Raw genomic sequence first — 13,746 nt, forward strand, 5'->3', positions numbered from 1 at the left:
AGCGGGCGGGGATAGTGTGGCCTTGGGTCGGTGTCGGGGGGTGACGTTTGGCGGGGTCTGGAGCCCCCACCTGGACTCTGTGCGCTCTGTGTCTGTTGTGGACCACAAACTTGTGGGCTGTGTGAGGGTTGGGTTGTATGTATATTGTGTGCGGATGTGACCGTGTGTGTGTCCAGGTGTGGGGGGCGGGGAGAGGGAGAGAGAGGAGGGAGTCTGGGTTCCCGCCCAGGTGTGTGTGTAGGGGGTCCTGGTATGTGTCCACCTAGTTGGGTGAAGGGTGTGTGTTCAAGTTTGGCACCCCAGGCTGGGGGGAGAGAGCTGACCCCCACTCCAGGAGCCCTCTAGGTCCTGCCTACTGCGCCCACCCCCAACCCACCCCACCCCCCGCTCCGTGTCTTCTCCTCCAGGGAGTCGAGGTGCATGCAGTCTGTGTCCCTCCCAAGCTCCTGGGTTAGGGTCTTTCTGGGCTGGGGTTTATAACGTGTCATCCCATGGAGGGTTCGGTTATAGGACTCCATCCACGTGTTTCCTTCCCGTCCCTGGGAAAGAGCGGCAGGAACAGAGCCCAAAGGGCAGGATTTACATCCTGGCATCAGAAGGACACACACTCTCAGTGCCCTCAGACAAGTGTCCAAACTCCCTGAAGCCCTGTTTCCCCTTGGTAAACATGACCTGCCTCCTGAGTCACTGTGAGATGATCTTATCGATATCCGGAACACGGTAGGAACCTACTGATGGCAAATGTTAGACTCCATCAAATTCCTATGCATCCTTCAAAGCCCAGCTTCAGTGTCCCTTCTTCCAAGAAGCCTACCTGGCTAGCTCCCCCCACTCAAAGCCGTGGCCCCACCTCTCGCTTCCTGTACCCCTGGATCCTGTCTCTGGTCCCATCCAGATCCCCAGGGGCTGCAGAGTTGGGGGTCTGGATCTCGAGAGCAGTGTTTGGGTTTCCTTCCCGTGACATGAACAGACAACGTGTGTTGGGCCCCCGGACTCCCTGGTGCCACGGGGATTTATTGGCAAGCAGCTAGAGGGTGTGAAGGGGCAGCAGGGCTGTTTCCAGCCTGATTCGGGGCTGAATTCAGTGCTTCCATGAGTAGCAGGAATGAGCCCAAGTTTGGCAGAAACCCAAGCTGTGCTGGGGACCCAGGCCCTAGCGGGCAGACACTGAGTTCTAGGACACAGGAAGCCGTGCCTCCAGCCAACAGCTCGAGAGGACCAGAGTGTCCCTTTTTCCACCTGGCCTGGCCTGACCTGGCCTGGTGTGACCCGGAGAGAAGAAACTGGGACGCTGGAAGGAGGCTCTCCCTGTCGGGACCACGGGGTCACAGCCCCCCCGGGACTGGAGAAAGCAGGTGGCCTAGAAGGACCTCAGATGGTTCAGAGAACAGGAAGAAAGGAGGCACCTTCCCCCCACCCTGGCTTCTAGGCATGCCCACCACCTGCCCACACCCCACTTCACAGCATGGGAAACTGAGGCTCAGCCCAGGCCAGGCGTCCTGTCCCCCAAGGGCATCAGGGTGCGGTGTCCACGGCCATGGTGGTGGCCCGTCTGGAGTGGCGGATGCCCATGGTGAATGCCGGGGCCCTGGCCTTGGTCATGGTGACCTGCTCGGGGCTGTGGGTGCCGGGGCCAGGCGTCTCATCCGGGGGGCGCGGGGCTCGGGGCCGCCCCAGCATGGTGAAGGCCGGCCGGCGCTGACGGTAGGCGTTGGGGTCCGGGCTATCATACTGGCCTGGACCCGGTATCTCAGTGGGGTCCTGCGGGGGTCGGACGGGGGGCGTGCGGCCTGCTGCCGTGTAGCTTGGGCTGCTGGGCTTGGTGAAGATCTGGGAGCCCCAGAGGGAAGGCAGGGTGTAGGTGTTGGGGGCAGGGACTGAGGTGTCCAGGGGCCGCGGGCGGATGCGGGAGCCCAGGGTGAAAGCTGGGGGTGTCCGCTGGCGCGTGGGGGCCACCTTCTCTGGGCTGTAGGCCCCAGGGCCGGGCGTCACCTCCAGATCTGTAAGAATGGGGCAGGAAGGTTGGCAATGGACAGGGTCCTCAGCTCCTCAAGGACCTGGCGTGGCTCCCCGTCGCCACATGCGTCATGGAGCTCACAGAGCCCAACTTCCCTCTGTTCTCTTTCAAGCCTCTGGCCTTTGCCCAAGCTCAACCCTCTGCCGGGAATGCCTCCCATTCCCCATTCCCACCGCCCAGGAGTTGCTTTCCCTCCTCCAAGACAGTGCGAAAGGCCCCTCCTCCCTGCTGCCTTCCCCGCACCCTCCTAAGCAGAGCCCTCACAGCCCTTCCTGAGATCCCCCTGGGGTGGGTCTCTCCGCCTCTCCAGACATGGCCACGCTGAGGTGAGATGGTGCCCACCTGGATCTAACCACACCAGGCTGGGGTCTCACAAAAAGCGAGGACGTGTCAAATCTACTTCAACTCTCAGCAATGCGCTTAGTACATGGAGTGGATGGGTGAGTAGAAGGGTGGGTAGTGAGTGGGTGGATGAGGGGTGAATGAGTAGATGATGGATTCAGGGAGTTGTAGCTGGATCGATAGCTTGTGGATGGATGGGTGGATGGACGAGTGGATCATGGGTGGATGGGTGGGCGGGTGGGTGGATGAATTAGTGGATGTGGATGGGTGGGTGGGTGGGTGGGAGGGTGGATGGGTGGTTGGATGAGTGGATCGTGGATGGATGGATGGGTGGGTGGACGGACGAGTGGGTCGTGGATGGGTGGATGGGTGGGTGCGTGGATGGGTGGATCATGGGTGGGTGGGTGGGTGGGTGGGTGGATTAGATGATGAATAGGTGGATGGGTGGGTAGGTTGGTGAGTAGATAGATGGGCGAATGTATGAATGGATGGATCGATGGATCAGTGGTGGACAAGTAGCTGTGTGGTAGGTCAAAGATGAAAGGGTGGGTGGATGGGAGATGCGCTCTAGGTGAGAGGGAGCTGTCTGGAGCCCGCAAAGGGGATGGTTGCATTTGCCACAGTCCCCACTGTACCCTATTGTCTCCTGATGCCGAGGGTGAGCTCCAGCTGCCCTTGTGGCACCCTTGGCCATATGTGCCCAAGATCACATCACCCTGGGCCACTTCACCCATTCAGGTTCTCTCAGAGCCCCTGGCCCCTCTTCTGAGTCCACTGGATTTTGTCATTCCAAAGACACTGAAGGTCTGAGAACTCGGGGGTGGGAGGGGAGAAGAGTACGGAGGCACGAGATTCACTGAGGGCCTGAAGGGGCAGGGTCCTGGTAGGGCAGCACAGGTCAGATACTCACCCCGAGACTTGCCCCGGCCCTGCATGGAGTAGGCAGGGGTGCAGCTGCGGCCAAAACGGGTGACTTTCGGGTCCAGGAAGTAGACCGGCCCGGGGCTGGTCTCCTGTGGAGATGCTGGGGAGAGGAGCCCAGGGTCCTAAGGGCGCCTCCAATGACCCCACCGCCTACTCGGTGCCCTGCTTAACCCTGAGGCACTCCCACCCCCCGAGGCCCCTGGCCCCATCTTGGAGGGCAGGGACTCAGTCCACTGAGGTATGGTTGCCCTGACCTGGGGGGCCTGGGTCTTGCTGACCGTCTGTGTGCCTGTAATCAAAGCTGTCCCGTTTGCTGTGCCCCACCCCTGACCTGTCCTCTGCCAGGGGCTAGGGGACCAGCTCCTGGACCATTAGAATTCTGTGTAGAGTGAGAGAACCAGGCCCGAGTAAGGGTCCAAGGAGAGCCCTTCCAGGGCCTGGGCTTAGCCTGCGGGTGGCCAACCTGAGGGAGGGGCTTGTGTCGGGCTCTGAGAGCCAGGTCCTGGGGAAGCTCTTCGCCCAGGTCAGCCTCCTCTTCACACTAGCAGGATGTGAAGATGGACACTGAGATGGTCCACGGAAGGGGGTGGTCCGGCGCTGGGTGCTTAATAATTGGCACGGGACTTCCGTGGTGGTCCAGTGGCTAAGACTCCACACTCCCAATGCAGGGGGCCCGGGTTCCACCCCTGGTCAGGGAACTAGATCCCGCACACCACAACTAAAGGATCCTGCATGCCACAACAGAGATCCCAAGTGCTGCAACTAAGACCCGGCACAGCCAAATAAGTAATAAATAAATAAATAAATAAATAAATAAATAGATTTTTTTTAAAAAAAGAAAGTGGAAAACATGCACCGATTTAAAAAAAAAAAAATGGGACTTCCCTGGTGGTGCAGTGGTTAAGAATCCACCTGCCAATGCAGGGGACATGGGTTCGATCCCTCATCCGGGAAGATCCCACATGCCGCGGAGCAACTAAGTCCGTGTGCCACAACTACTCAGCCTGTGCTCTAGAGCCCGCGAGCCACAACTACTGAGGCCTCGTGCCACAACTACTGAAGCCTGCGTGCCTAGAGCCCGTGCTCTGCAACAAGAGAAGCCACTGCAATGAGAAGCCCACGCACCGCAATGAAGAGTAGCCCCCGCTCGCTGCAACTAGAGAAAGCCCGCGCACAGCAATGAACACCCAACGCGTTCAAAAAAAAAAAAAAAAAAATTGGGACCAGTTACTATGATTGCCATTGTTACTGTCTATGAGCCCACTCCAGGATAAATGCACATGCATCTAAGTGCAGTAGGTCTGACAAGGATCAACTGGTTTAAGTACTATGCGCACGTGTGCACACATGACACGGTACACACACATGAAGCATGTTCATGACAAATGAGCACAGTCCAACTCATGGCATTTCCCACCTCGATGCCTACGCTGCAGGCTCTGCCTGGAGTCCCCTTCTTCTCCAGGGGACTCCACCAAACTCCTACTCATCCTACAAAGCCCAGATCCCATGCCTCCACCTCCAAGAAGTCTTCCCTGGGCACTCGGCAAAGTCTACGGTAACCACCACTACCCCCGACTCCCCAGCCTATCTGTCTCTCTGTCCCAGGATGGGTCCTGTAACTGGGATTAGAACCTGGCAACCCAGGTTGCTCTGGGCCATAGGCTCGGTTCTTGATCCTTCCTAGTGACAGATGTGACGCTGATTCCCTCCTTTGCCTTCTGGGGCCACTCGCAGCTTCCTGAGTTTTCTCTCACTTTGGTTTGGGATTGTTGCTGATTCTGAAGGCTGAGAAGAGGCTGCTGGCGCCGCACCTCCCAACAAGCCTCTGTCCACAGGAAGCAAAGTCCCCACAGAGCAAGGACCCTTCCAGCCCCCAGCCCAGCCCACTCGGGACCCCGAGCGCTCTAGCAAGTGGGTGAAGGAGCGGGTGGGCAACGCCATGAAGGCACAGGCTTGTGGGTACATGGCAGTGACGCCATCCACACAATGGGCCGCTGGCTATAGCTGGGGCCCTGTGTCCGCCCCATCACTGCATCCAATGCTCACTGACACCCTGTCGCACTCCTTCTGGCCAGGAGGAAAGTGGACATCACAGAGGCGGGGTGGCCCACGGACCAGGCCAGCCGCACAGCCTGCTGTCTCGCCAACCTTTCCTGTCCAAACACGAAGGATTCTCCTTCCACCCTCCCCGCGCCCCGTGGGACATCACGGCCCAGGAGCCCCCATCCCGCTGACTGAGGACCTGAGGCGGCACTCACACCCACAACCCTTCTTTGTGGAGCTCTGACTGGAGACCAGGCACTGCTGTAGCCACTTTGAAGGCATCCAATCCTCACTTAATGAACGTCTCCAGACATCCAAGGTGTATTTAATCCTGACCGCAACTCGGTAAGGACTGTACCGTCATTGTTTACAGAGGGGGAAACAGACACAGCTTGCCCAAGTCAAGCAGCAAGGAATTTGCAAATGCCCTGCAAAACCACACACTACTCCCCTTCCATAAGGAAACAAGGGACCAGAGAAGCACAGCAGGTTTCCTGAGGACACACAGCGGGGGTTACGTTGCACACTGTCCCGGCTTCCTGCCTGACTGAATGAGAGCTTGGATCTAAGGGGGTGAGGAAATACTCTGGGTGGGAGATTGGAGGCCCACCTCTCCCACACCGGCCTTACCCTCGCTGGGCCTCCGGAAGAGCGAGTAGGCAGGACCAGCCACCCTGGTGCAGTCGTGGTTGATGTAGCCGACGGTGGACGGCAGGGCGTACAAGCCTGGCCCGGAGCCTGCGACCAAAGCCTGAGGATCACGGCCTGGGGCCATGCACCCTAAGAGATGGGAGGAGACAGGGGACCAGCCCCTGAGCCCCCACCTGGCCTCCCAGCCAGTCTCCACAGCAGGGGTGTGGGAGTAGCAGTTGCCGGGGTGGTGGGGGGAGTGGCAGGGGCTTTGTGAGTCACAGGAGTTACAGGAGGGCGGGGCTGCAGGGCTGGGGCACCCTGGGACCGCTGAGGCCCAGACACACAGATACACAGTCACAGGTGGGAAACTGAGCCCCAGACGCAGAGATACGCAGTCACAGGTGGGGAAACTGACCCCTGGACACAGAGATACACTGTCACAGCTGGGAAACTGACCCCTGGACACAGAGATACACTGTCACAGTTGCAACGTTTGGTGGCCTCTGCAAGAATGTCCGTGCTACATAGGCCACGGAATCTGACTCCAGCGGCTTTGCTACAGATGGAGAAACTGTGGCAGGGCTGAGGCGGAACGGAGATCCCAGGGTCAGTGTCAGAGTTAGGGAGGCTCAGCTCCCCCACGGACCGCTGCACAGGCTCCCAGGTTCTGCTGCTCTCTCTGAGACAATTATCACCAGTGAATACATTGCAAAGGCTTTTTGCTTGTTTTTCCTCGTGTCCGTCCCCCCACGGGGCCTCTGCTGCTCTCTTGACCACTGTACCCTCAGCACCGGAAAAGGTGCCTGGCCTTTAAGACACTCAACTCACGGGCCCTCAGGAATGCCACATTCACACCCATACTGCGGGAAGGAAAACTGAGGTTCGGGGAAGCACAGGGGCCTAGAGACTGCCTGCTCCAGCCAGGCTCCCACACATTCCAGACACCCCAGTGGGGGGCACTGGAGCAGGGAAGGGTCCCACCACCACGGCCCCCTCGCCCACCTACCGTTCTCCAAGGGGGCTACCCCGCAGGTCCTCCTCAGACCAGTCTCCGGGATTTGGCAGTCGGTGGTCCGCCGGCCCAGGGCCACCGGAGTCAGCCGTGGAGCAGGGTCGCAGGGGAGGGTCCCCATGGTGGGCAGGGGCAGGTCCGGGGCTCCTGGTGTCAGCTTCTTGGCCACGCAGCTCTGGGCTACAGGTGCCGACACCTTCCCGGATCCTGGCGGCTTCTGCGGGGTTCGCAGAGCCCCGGGCAACCACACCCTCCAGACGGCACAGACGGCCCCTTGTCTGTCGGCAGGGAGTCTGGGGCCCTGGCCCGAGCAGGCTGGCCAGCGGTCACTGGCCTGGAAGTGGGGCCAGGATCGAGTGTCGGCCAGGTAGCTGGATGGTCCAGGAAAGAATCCGGTGTCAGCAGAGCCAGTCCCCCGGGAGCCAGCTGAGCTGGGCAGCCCAGGCCAGAGCAGGCCCTGGGGAGCCGGAGCTGCAAACAGGACACCCACAGCCTGGTGGCAGGAGGGACAGGTGAGGTCATGGGCGGCCTGGCCCCATTTCTACAGCTAAGGAAACTGAGGCACGGTCCAAGGTCGCCACTCTGGGAGCTGCTTCCTCCCCTCCTTCCTTCATCCAGGAAGGACTTATTGGGCGCCTACTGTGTACTAGTTTCTGTTTGGGTTGGTGGGACATGATGGAAACAGGCAGACGAGGAGTTGATGTTTTCGCGAGGGGAGAGAGGACATAAGCGATCAATGTATACATGAGCACACCATATGTTCGAAGGTTAAATGTCCTGCAAACATACAGCAGGGCAGGGGCAGGATGAGAGGTCACTGAGGTGAGAAGGTGAGGGAACAGCATTTCAGGATAGGGAAGGGCTGTGCCGAGGCCCCGGGCAGGAGCTAGGACGGCAAGGAGGCGGCCGTGGTCCTCCGGGACAGGCCCCTGCCTTCCAGAAGCCAACAGGGATTTTCTCCATCCTAATGCAGAGTTTATTTCCTTGGCGGCACCGAGGGCTACCACTGTGTCAGGCTCCAAGACGGGGCTCGGGGAAACCTGGCTGAAGAGAATTCACATTCCTGTCTCTTCCTGGCATCCTGGTTTGTTGTTGTGTTGTCAGCCCCTTTAGCACTGCCATGTGTTACCAGCTGTATTGAGTTACAATTCACATACCATACCATTCATTCCACAACGTATTTTTCATGCATTCTGTAATTTTTTAACTTTTTAATCAAAAAGTCATAGTCTGTGTCAAAGGTCATAAAACGTATATTGGAAAAGAAGATCTTAAAACCAATGACCTAGAAAACTGTAGAAAGAATTCACAAAGCCCCCTACCAAAAAAGCTGGCTCTGAAAGGATCAACAAATTTGATAAGGCTCCAGCTGGACTGATCAAGAAACCAACGAGGTGAACCAATCCCAACACTGGGAACGGAAGACGGGCAGGGGTAACGCGGTCCGTGTGAAGCCAGAAAAAGGCCCTTTGCTGAGAGGCACCTGAGGCGCTTTCTGCGCCGGCATCATCGTGTTTAATTAACCCAGCATCTCGTAAGAGGTACTGATGCTGACCCCTCTGTGGTCACAGGAGGGGAGATGGCGCTCGGCAGGGAGAGCGACAGGCACGGACCCTTGACTCGGGTTTTAGAGCAAAGCTTAGGGTCAAGGGCTTCTCCCGGGTTCTAATTCCCGCTCAGCTTTCTGGAAGTGCTGAAATCCTCTGGACTCCCGTCGCCCTAAGGATAAAATCCAAGCCCTCCCTGTCACACAAGGCCCCGCACGGTCTCAACCCCACTTCCACCTGCCCCGGACTCCTACTACTCAGCCCTGGTCCACACCCCTGTGGCCACATCAGCCGGCTTCCTGCTCCTTGGGTGGGACCTCTGGGACTCTACCTGCCCACCGTCCCCCTGGGATGCACGTTCTGCAGATCAGCCCACAGCCAGCTCCATCCTCAGTCACCTGTGGGCCCCAACACTGGACAAGCTACGTGCTTCTTTCCAGAAGCTCACAAACTCCAGAGCCATGGACAGAAGTGGGCGCTGAGGAGGGAGATGGGGGATAAATAACCCACCTCCCTCTCCTGCCTGTTAGCGCCTCCCATTGACCCACACTGGCCAGACTTGCAGGAGCCCGGGGACACCCCACTGAGGTCAGCCTCTGGGGCCCAGGGCAGGCAGAGGAAGGACCCCAGCCCTCCCCATGCCTGGGGCCCCCAGCCCAGGCTCCATCAGCCAGCCCTGGAGTGAAGACAGCTAGAGACACTGGTTCCAGTCAGGATTCGGCCCCCACTGTTTCCTCTCTGTGTTACAGCCCCAGAGATGAGACCCTACATTCAGATTCCATTTCCCCTCTGTGCCCTAGGAAAGAACCAGGGGCTAACACGGAGTGCGGGGTGGGAGGGATAGACTGGACCAGCATCCTGAGCTGGGAAGGGTGCTCTGGGGACCTCCAGGCCCAGCCCCCTCCCCGCCTGAACTCGGCAACCCCAGCCCACCGGCCCCCCCACTACTGGCTCACTTGTCTCTGCAACTCCAGCCCAGAAATCTTCACTCCACCAGGTGAGCTGAGATGCCAGTTAGCTCAAAGCAGATGCAAAGAGCCGTGTTTTAATCCGAACTGACACAGGGGCAGCAGAGGGCAAATCACAGAACTAGTAGAAGGAAGCCTAGCTGGGCGTGAGAGCAGGGCTCAGGCCCAGCCACAAGGCCGAGGTGCGGGCAGTGTCTGGGGAAGACTGCAGAGCCGAGCCGATGCCTGGATACAGCCGGCGCTCCACCAGTTTCAGCCCTTATCACAGTTACTGCTTCAACCAGGATTCAGCTGTGCGTCAGGCACTTTCAGGTACTGGGGAAACAGGGGTGAACAAAAACCATAAACTCCTTTCCTCCCCTTTTTATGGAGAGAGGCAGGCAAGTAAGTCTGCAGGTGTTAACGGCAAATAGCAAGGAGGGGCCGGAGGTGTGGGGAGTGCAGCTGGGGAAGCCTCACTGAGCAGGTGTCACTGGAGGAGAGAGCAGGGGAGACCTGGGGAGAGGGCCCACCTGGCAGGGGCACCGCCGGAACAAAGGCCCTGGGACAGCATTGCGCCCGGCGTGTGGGAGGGACCGCGGGGAGGCCCGTGGCGGTTGGAACGGAATGAGCGAGGGGGAGAGGAAGGAGGTGAGGGCAGGAGGGGACGGGGTGGGTCGGGTGGTGCAGGACCCGGGGGCGCGGAGAGCTCGGCTCTCACCCAGAGGGACGCGGGACGCGGGACGCGGGACCCCCCCCCCCCGCCCAGGGCGGCGGGCAGAGCAGGGACGCGGGCTCGCTGCTCACAGGCGCCCTCTGGCGGCTTCGGGGAGAACAGGCCGTGGGCGGCACCGGGAGCCGGGGCGGAGGGGACTGCGGGGGTCTGGGAGGGGTGGGGTGGGGGAGATGCGGGGGAGGGATGGGGGTTGTCAGGGAGGATAGTGGGGAATTGCGGGCCGAGGAACTGTGGGGCCAGCTTAGCTGGGATGGAGCAGGAGGGAGCGAGAAGCAGGTGAGTTCTGGGTCTACTTTTGTGTGTGTGTGTGTGGCCGCCTTGGGTCCTCGTTGCAGCGAGTGGGAGCTACTCTTTGTTGCGGTGGTCGGGCTTCTCATTGCGGTGGCTTCTCTTGTTGCAGAGCACGGGCTCTAGGCGCGCGGGCTTCAATAGTTGTGGTGCACGGGCTTAGTTGCTCCACAGCATGTGGGATCTTCCCAGACCAGGGCTCGAATCCGTGTCCCCTGCATTGGCAGGCAGATTCTTAACCGCTGTGCCACCAGGGAAGCCCTGGGTCTACTTTAAAACTAGAACCAACAGGGTTTGCAGGCAGATTTGATGTAGGCAGGGAGGGAGCCACGAGCCTCCAGGATTTGGTCTGCTCACCTCAAAGAATGGAGCTGCAGGTACCTGGGAGGCAGCAGAGGCAGAAGGGGCAGCGTTTACAAGACCATGAGTTCAGTCTTGGGACTGTGGGCTTGGGACTCCGTGGGACATGCACAGAGACACCTGGTCAGCCAGCTGACAGGGTGGGTTGTTGGTTATCTATGGGCCCTGTGGGTTCAGAGGCACCTTGGCTTTTACCCCGAGGGAGGTGGGAGCCCTGGAGGGTTTGAAGCAGTGGTCAGTATTAAGAGAAAGGGAGGTGTCAAGAATGGCTTTGACCTGAGTCTCCTGAAGGAAGTTGACCTCAACTGAGAAGAGGGCTCCAGTTGCTTTCCTTAGTTGTTTACTGTCCGATTCTGCCCTGCTCCCTCCTGACGCACATGCGCAGAAGAAGAGGCGGAGGCTGTGCATGTCCTGTCCTGGGGTCCAGCACATCACCGGTCTAAAGCAGGCTCACAAATACCCTTAAAAGAAAGGGGTGAGGGGTTGTTGACACTGCTGCGCTGAGCCGAGGTCTCCCACCCGTCTCTAAAACCATCCGGGAGCTAAAAGTGAGTTTGCACCCCAGGAAGCTGGGTTACTGGATGGCCTGCTGTTCTGTCCCTGGCATGGGGGGGCCACAGGCCAGGTGTTTGCGGGGCCACCACCCTATGCAGTGCCAGCTTTCCCCCTGCCCTCCTGGCCTGAGATCTGTCCCTTCCCACCTCCCAGGGCCCTCGCAATTGTCCCTTATCCGGGCCTGACTCAGACTCACGTGCCTCGGTGGCCGCCTGCCCCTTTGTTCCGGGGGCGGGGGTGCTAACAAGGAAGACTTGTTCTTCCAGGGATCAGGACTCAGAGAACCTGCCAGCTTCCCTCCTGCCTCCATCCGGGAAAGAGCCGGCAGCGGCTCTCCACGTGGGACCAGGCCAAGCAGGGAGGCAGCAGCTCTCCTGTTCTGCTGGGTACCCCGCTGCATGCCCGCCCGAGTCCCCATTATGAGGATGAGCACACAAGGTCCAGAGGAAGGAAGGGCTCGAATGGGGGGGGGGGTGCTGGAGAGCGTCTCAGCAGGCTCTCCTGGAGCCCACAAAGTCCTACCCGACCACGACCAGGTCCTTTCTCCCCTCTCTGGCTTTATCCATCCCTCCAGGGCCACCCCTCTGGCCTCCCAGCTGCAGGGCCTTTGCACTCACTGTACCTTCTACCTGGTACACTCCTTCCCACACAGATGCTTCCTAATTCTCTTCACTTCCCCCAAGTCTTTGCTCAAACCTCCGCATCTGCCCACCCAACTTCATCCTACAACTTGCCCCATGTCCACACTGCCAATCCCTCTTCCATCTTTTTCTTTTTCCCACAGCATTTATCACCCACTAATATAGTGTAGCATTTGTCCCCAGCGCAGTGATGGGCTGGAGCTCATGAGAGCTGACTTAGCAAGTTGATGTCATGCTGGCAGCTCCCATCAGCCACGGTGGGAGTATTTACACCCAGGAATCAGCATGAAAAAAGCTACAGAGCAGGACTTTTTGCCCTAAAGTGCCAGCTGTCCAACATTTATAGGCACACTGCGCCTGTTTATCATACTTAATGTTTACGCCTCCTGGCTCCTGCCCCCGCCCCGCATCCATAAGAATGGAAGCCCCTCGGGGCAGGGTCGGCCCACTTTGCTCTCTGCTGTCACCCGGGCACCGAGAACAGTATTTGGCAACTGGTGGGCGCTCAATAACTATTTGTGTCTTAATGAGTGACCCTCATCAGGGCCCTTGAGACAAAACCACCCTCAGCCATCCTCCCAGCGCTAGAGAACACACTCAGGGCCCCAGCACCGTGACCCTGGGCCGGGCAACAGGACTCTGGCCGCCTGGCACGGACTCCATCACAACACACGACCCTCGTCACGACCCCACCCCGGCCGCTGAGACGCCCCCGCAGCCCCGACGCCACGGCCCAGCCGCGGCGGTGCAGGGGCGGCTCCAGGCCCGGCCACGCTCCTCTGTGCGTTCCTCGGGGCCGGCGCCTTCCGGTTCGGGGTGGAGGACAGGACCCCCGGCCTCGCCGCTTCCCCGAACCCACCCCAAACCGCCTCAGGGGCTTCTGTCCCGTACCTCCCCGTCCAGGTCCCGGGCGACGCCAGCGCAGCAGGGGCACTGGGGGCGGGACCTTTAAGAGGCACAACGCCGCTGTCATTCGCCCTAAATTACGCGCAGACGGACACCCCCCTCCCCAGCCGCCAAGTCGGGCCCAAGGGCCGCGCCACCTCGTTGGCGAGTCGGGGCTAGAGAGCCCCTGCGCTGCGCGCGGCCTTGTGGGAAACGCGCCCCGGACCGCCACCCTGGCGCCCGGGGCATGCCCGGACTTGTAGTCCGGCAGCGCGTGGCGGCCGCAGAAGACACCGGTACGCGCGGGTGGCGGGAGCCGGGACCCGGGCGCTCCTGCCTTAGTGGCTGCAGGATGCGGCGCCTCCCGGGGCCGAGCCGAGCTGAACCGCCGCGGCCTGCTGGCCGAGGAGCTCGTCATCAAGGACGGCGGCGCGGTGGGTGCACCAGTCCGGCCTGACCCTCAACCCCGGCCCGACCCTGACCTTCAGCCCCGACCCGTAACCTTCGGCCCCGGCAGGACTCTGATCCTCAGCCCCGGAAGGACCCTGACCCTCAGCCCCGATCCCTGAACCTCAGCCCCGACCCCTGACCCTCAGCCCCGGCAGGACCCTGACCCCTGGCCCCAGCAGGACCTTGATCTCAGCCTCCACCCTGACCCTCACCCTGCTGGGCACCCAGCTTACCTGGATCAGTCTCAGCCTTGGATGTTGGACCTTGGCCCCATTCCCTACCCAGCACCCACAGAGCCCTGCCCCAGACACCCGGGCGCAGCCCTGCCACCCCAGTTCCCCACCCTCCCTGCAGAACCACCCC

The 13,746-nt window shown here is 60.1% G+C and overlaps 1 protein-coding gene across 4 annotated transcripts; it reads right to left on the reverse strand.

Moving 5' to 3' along the window:
- Positions 1-977: 977 nt before the first annotated feature.
- On the reverse strand, positions 978-13,318 carry ODF3L2 (outer dense fiber of sperm tails 3 like 2). Of its 4 annotated transcripts, XM_049708248.1 has the most exons (5): positions 11,604-12,913; positions 6,969-11,313; positions 5,960-6,067; positions 3,270-3,383; positions 978-2,000 (listed from the first exon to the last, which is right to left on the reverse strand). In XM_049708248.1, exons 2-5 carry the CDS (start codon positions 7,093-7,095, stop codon positions 1,516-1,518), a joined length of 834 nt encoding a protein of 277 aa, XP_049564205.1. In that variant the 5' UTR covers positions 7,096-11,313; positions 11,604-12,913; the 3' UTR covers positions 978-1,515. The 4 variants fall into 4 exon arrangements, 1 of the variants encoding a protein (XP_049564205.1); XR_007476586.1 differs by lacking the exons at positions 978-2,000; positions 3,270-3,383; positions 5,960-6,067; positions 11,604-12,913 and adding an exon at positions 12,940-13,125 and having other exon boundaries at positions 6,956-9,804; positions 10,498-11,313; XR_007476587.1 differs by lacking the exons at positions 978-2,000; positions 3,270-3,383; positions 5,960-6,067; positions 11,604-12,913 and adding an exon at positions 12,940-13,124 and having other exon boundaries at positions 6,956-10,707; positions 11,129-11,313.
- Between the last annotated feature and the right edge of the window lie 428 nt (positions 13,319-13,746).

The sequence above is a fragment of the Orcinus orca genome, chromosome 3 (assembly GCF_937001465.1).
Source record: "Orcinus orca chromosome 3, mOrcOrc1.1, whole genome shotgun sequence".
Classification (NCBI taxonomy): domain Eukaryota; kingdom Metazoa; phylum Chordata; class Mammalia; order Artiodactyla; family Delphinidae; genus Orcinus; species Orcinus orca.